At 38.0% G+C, this 4,128-nt stretch overlaps 1 protein-coding gene across 1 annotated transcript; it reads right to left on the bottom strand.

The window, feature by feature from the left end:
* Positions 1-834: 834 nt before the first annotated feature.
* LOC119988346 (pirin-like protein) lies at positions 835-3,266 on the bottom strand. The gene is made up of 7 exons (XM_038833347.1): positions 2,996-3,266; positions 2,602-2,651; positions 2,459-2,497; positions 2,351-2,379; positions 2,193-2,255; positions 1,975-2,078; positions 835-1,755 (listed from the first exon to the last, which is right to left on the bottom strand). Exons 1-7 carry the CDS (start codon positions 3,202-3,204, stop codon positions 1,272-1,274), a joined length of 978 nt encoding a protein of 325 aa, XP_038689275.1. The 5' UTR covers positions 3,205-3,266; the 3' UTR covers positions 835-1,271.
* Positions 3,267-4,128: the final 862 nt, after the last annotated feature.

The raw sequence follows: 4,128 nt of genomic DNA, 5'->3' as shown, positions 1-4,128 counted from the left end.
AAAAAAAATTCAGGGACAGAGAGAGATTAAGGAGAATTGAATCATAGAAGCTTGGAAAATAAAGAGCCACGATTTGCTTCTACATCTAAGAAAACAAAGGGGTTTAGCATATTCAGCAAGAAAATGTTATTATTAGCAAAACCACAACGGCAAAGCCAGACAGGTTTTGCAGAAATCCCTAACCCTCACATCGCGAACAACAAAAAGGGAAAACAAATTGTATAACAAATCGAATCATACCTGATTTAAGGAGTTGAGATGTGGTTATACTCGTCGCGAATCAAGATGGTGGTAGCTGAGTCGTAGCAGCGGACTCTTCATAGAGGTCGTGAGGTGGGAGATGAGATGTGTATGATATTCGTCAAGGTCGCGAGGTGGGAGATGAATGAGATGTGTAAATGGACTGAAACGTGGTTACGATATGCTGCAGACCGAAACGCGTAACGAGCTGGACCAAACACTTAAGGCCCGTTGCGTCTAAACGAAACACAGAACGTGGGCCTAGAATGCGTGGCCTAACCCACACTGTGTCCATTTGGGCGTGATGTGCGGTGCTGTGAGTTCTAAAACTGTGGTATTGTGAGGTCTAAAACTGTGGTATTGTGAGTTCTAAAACTGTCGTGTTGTGAGGTGAGTTCTGCTGACAAAAAGCGTTTGGCGTGTCACAAAAAATTGTGGTGTTACGAGGTGATGTGCACCTAAATGCAGTACAAACACACTGTCAAACCGCACCTATATGTGCATATTTTGTCATGGCACTATGTGTATGCTTCTGCGGTTAGACAAATTCAGGAAGAAGTGGAGTTGACTTTGACAAAACACAAAGATAGTGGCTCCAGCAATTGCCTTCTAGATAAAATGGGTCTTATTTGTTGATGTAGTAGATATGAGTTTGAGAATCCAACTCACACGAAAAGGAAATCCTACCACCATTTCCACCAACATCAATACCCAATACCAAAAAGAAAAAAAAAATCACCAAAACAATCTCAAATAGGGAAAAGAAAAATATAAATTCAAATCCTAATCATTAGGTACCACAAATTGTCTTTAAAAAGGATTAAACATAGTGATCAATGGAGATGGAGATAGGCTGGCCCATGACGACAATAGTCACTCATCTAATGGCACGATGAATCTTTCTAGAAGCTTTTGCTCCATTGGTTGCTGTGTGTAAATGGAGGTATTGTTCTTTATTTCTACTGAATCGTTGTACTTGGAATGTTTTTTTTTTCCTGGTTTAAAATGAGATGCTTCAACATTCTTCTGCCTCACTGAGATCTCCAGTACTTGGCCTTTTCAAACCCGTTTTTACTGTGGTGGTAGTCCTCGATAGTCTGATCGATTTCAGCCTGAGTGTTCATTACAAAAGGTCCATACTGAACCACTGGTTCATTGAGAGGCTGTCCTCCTACTAGGGCAAACCTCAATGGCTTTGAAGACTTATTCCACACACTTAGACCATCTCCAGGACTCAAAACCAGGACATGGTGAGCCGATACAGGTGAAGAGTTTGGAATGCCAAACACGCCCTCCCCTTCAATAATGTACACAAATGCGTTCCATGATTCCTGGATACTCTGGTGCATTTGTGCTCGCGGTTTCAACGCAAAATCGAGATACATTGTAGGAGTTTGTGTATAGACAGGGGATCTGACTCCCATTGATTCACCTGCGATTACTTTCACTTCAACTCCATCTTTCTCCGCTCGTTTTATGTCCTCTCTTGAAAGCTCTTGATACCTTGGCTCAATCCTGCAAACATCATGTTTCCGGTGGATTGACTAGGTAAGTGTTAATCTTTTTCGGCTTTAAGCCACTAACAAACAAATGCAGTTTCAGTGATCAATTATTCTTCAGCGCAAAATTGCCCAAAGCATGTAGAATATCAAAATAGGGTGCCCTGTTTAAAATTGTCATCGAAAAAATTAATTGCCAATAATTAGAGGTTGATTGTGATACGAATTTTCATACATTTTATCTGCAGAAGATAGATTGATCCAAAGCTGCAAACCCCTTTGAACACCTTCTCCTGCGGGCATCTCCGAGTGGATTATGCCTCTTCCTGCAGTCATCCACTGTACCCAGCCAAAAACAACATCAAAATTTGCCCAAATGGTGTCATAATTTCTCAGGTTGAGAATTTTGTCAAAATTGATGCAATAACTAGAGGAAAACAAACTGTCTTTTACCTGCACCTCTCCAGCATAGATTGTGCCCTTATGTCCTCCAAAATCTTGGTGAGTGATGCCTCCCTGATATCCAAAATCACCTATATTAGCATAACAGGTTTGATTTTACGCCTCAAAAGATCAAAATTATTAGTATTATTTAAGCCAAACAAGTGTACCTGCAACATGTATGTAACAGTCTCAAAACCTGTAACAGAACAGAATCCACGTAAGAATTGTTAAAACATGACCATTCGTATTAGAGAACAAACTTGAAAATCAATCACCTCTGTGAGGATGATCAGGAAATCCTGCTGGAGGGGACACTGCAAGAACAGTCAATTTCTCAGATATTGATAGTAAAGGATATAAATTTGGCACCAGAGTGTCAACTGTCAAGGAACGAGATTAATAAGAATCAAAACTCTACCTGAAAAATCATCCAACATAAGAAAAGGATCCAAGCGCCTCAATTCAGTCCTGGAAATAAGAAAATTCCCCACAAAGGCAAATCAACATAACAATCAAATCCAAATTCAAGCAAAACAAGAACCATGAATTAGAACTGAAACAAGAAATCAAAACCAGTGTTTAAATGAAAATCCTGACAAAATGAAGGACCCATAAATCCTTTTTAGCTTAATGTGTGAAAGACCAGAAAAGCAGAAATTACCATAACAATCGAGAAACAAATGTAAAGTCAAGCAAAACCAATAATGTTTACAAACAATCAATGCATTGTGAAGAACCCAAAAGTTCTACACATAAAAAAACAAAACAAAAGAAAAAAGAACCCAGAAGTCCTAAAAGAAAATCAATAATACCTTCCGATGCCTCTCCTAACAACAGCACCATCACCCTCATGTTGAAGCTTGGCCAAAACTTTCTTAGCCACCAATCTTGGTCTGGTGAAACCTGGGTCTTGATCAGACTCAGACATGGTGTTTCTGACAAAGTAAGGGGCACTGATTTTCTTGGTGGTTTTTGGGTTTAATTTGAACAGAAACCTTCGACGGCACCCAGGTACGATCATATATTTGTGTACACTTTAATATACCTGTAACCTGTCTCTCTACATATATAGAGAGAGATTGGAATGGGGGCGTTGGTTGGGGGTCTGACGGGGAAATTGGAGATGTGGGGGAAATATGGGATGGGGACCCACTTGCCAATGATGATGTCAAGCTGTTGTCATACTGATGGGGGCCTTCCAAGTCAAGCTACTTTTAAATTTTTAATTCTCTGCTTCACATTTCAAAATTCAAACCTTAATTTATTTCCATTTTAATGATTTTAAATTGCTTTCATTTACACTTGGATTCTCACTAAAAAAGTAAAAAGAATACAAAATCTTATATCATCAACTGCTCAACAAAATCTTTGAATATTATTATGTACATGTATCAATGCAATGAATTTCGTTATGATAGACGTTCATTCAATCTCATATTCATTTTTTACACCCTTCATTTTTTTCCAATTTAATGTCATTGAATCATCAGCATGCGAAAAATATTTGTGTTTTCTTCTCTCGGGAAAAAAATTATTGTGTTGAAAAAAACTCAAAGACGAAAAAAAATTGTCCATAAATTTTGTATTACCGTTTTATGATATCTCTAGTTGACAAAATATGGTTCATCATCATATTCATAACCTCAAATTTTTTAGTCAGGACTGATTTTTATACGCTTTTGACCCTTATATACTTGAATCGTTTTGTTCTAATTTCTATCACTGTTTATTCGGAAAAAAAAAACTAATTTTCATCATTCGGATTTGTGTCAATTTAGGTCTTTTTTTTTTCTTTTTCTGGAAAGGTTTGCATTCAACCATTAAAAAGTTACGGTTGGACTGTATAAGGGCAAATGCAATAGGATTTAGTTTGCTGGGCCAACATTTTTGTTGGCCCGGTCCCACCTCTATCACACAAAAAGTCAAGTCAAACACGTATTCTAAT

This window comes from Tripterygium wilfordii, chromosome 21, assembly GCF_013401445.1.
Source record: "Tripterygium wilfordii isolate XIE 37 chromosome 21, ASM1340144v1, whole genome shotgun sequence".
NCBI classification, from domain to species: domain Eukaryota; kingdom Viridiplantae; phylum Streptophyta; class Magnoliopsida; order Celastrales; family Celastraceae; genus Tripterygium; species Tripterygium wilfordii.
The sequence above is the reverse complement of the archived record's forward strand: the minus strand, read 5'-3'. Positions and strand labels throughout refer to the sequence as shown.

Excerpts from the sequence above, each read along its gene's own strand:
- LOC119988346 (XM_038833347.1), bottom strand. The coding sequence starts at position 3,204 with ATGATCGTACCTGGGTGCCGTCGAAGGTTTCTGTTCAAATTAAACCCA. Across the intron at positions 2,652-2,995 it reads GTTAGGAGAGGCATCGGAAG|GACTGAATTGAGGCGCTTGG; the intron begins GTATTATTGATT and ends TCTTATTTCCAG. Across the intron at positions 2,380-2,458 it reads TCCTGATCATCCTCACAGAG|GTTTTGAGACTGTTACATAC; the intron begins GTGATTGATTTT and ends GTTCTGTTACAG.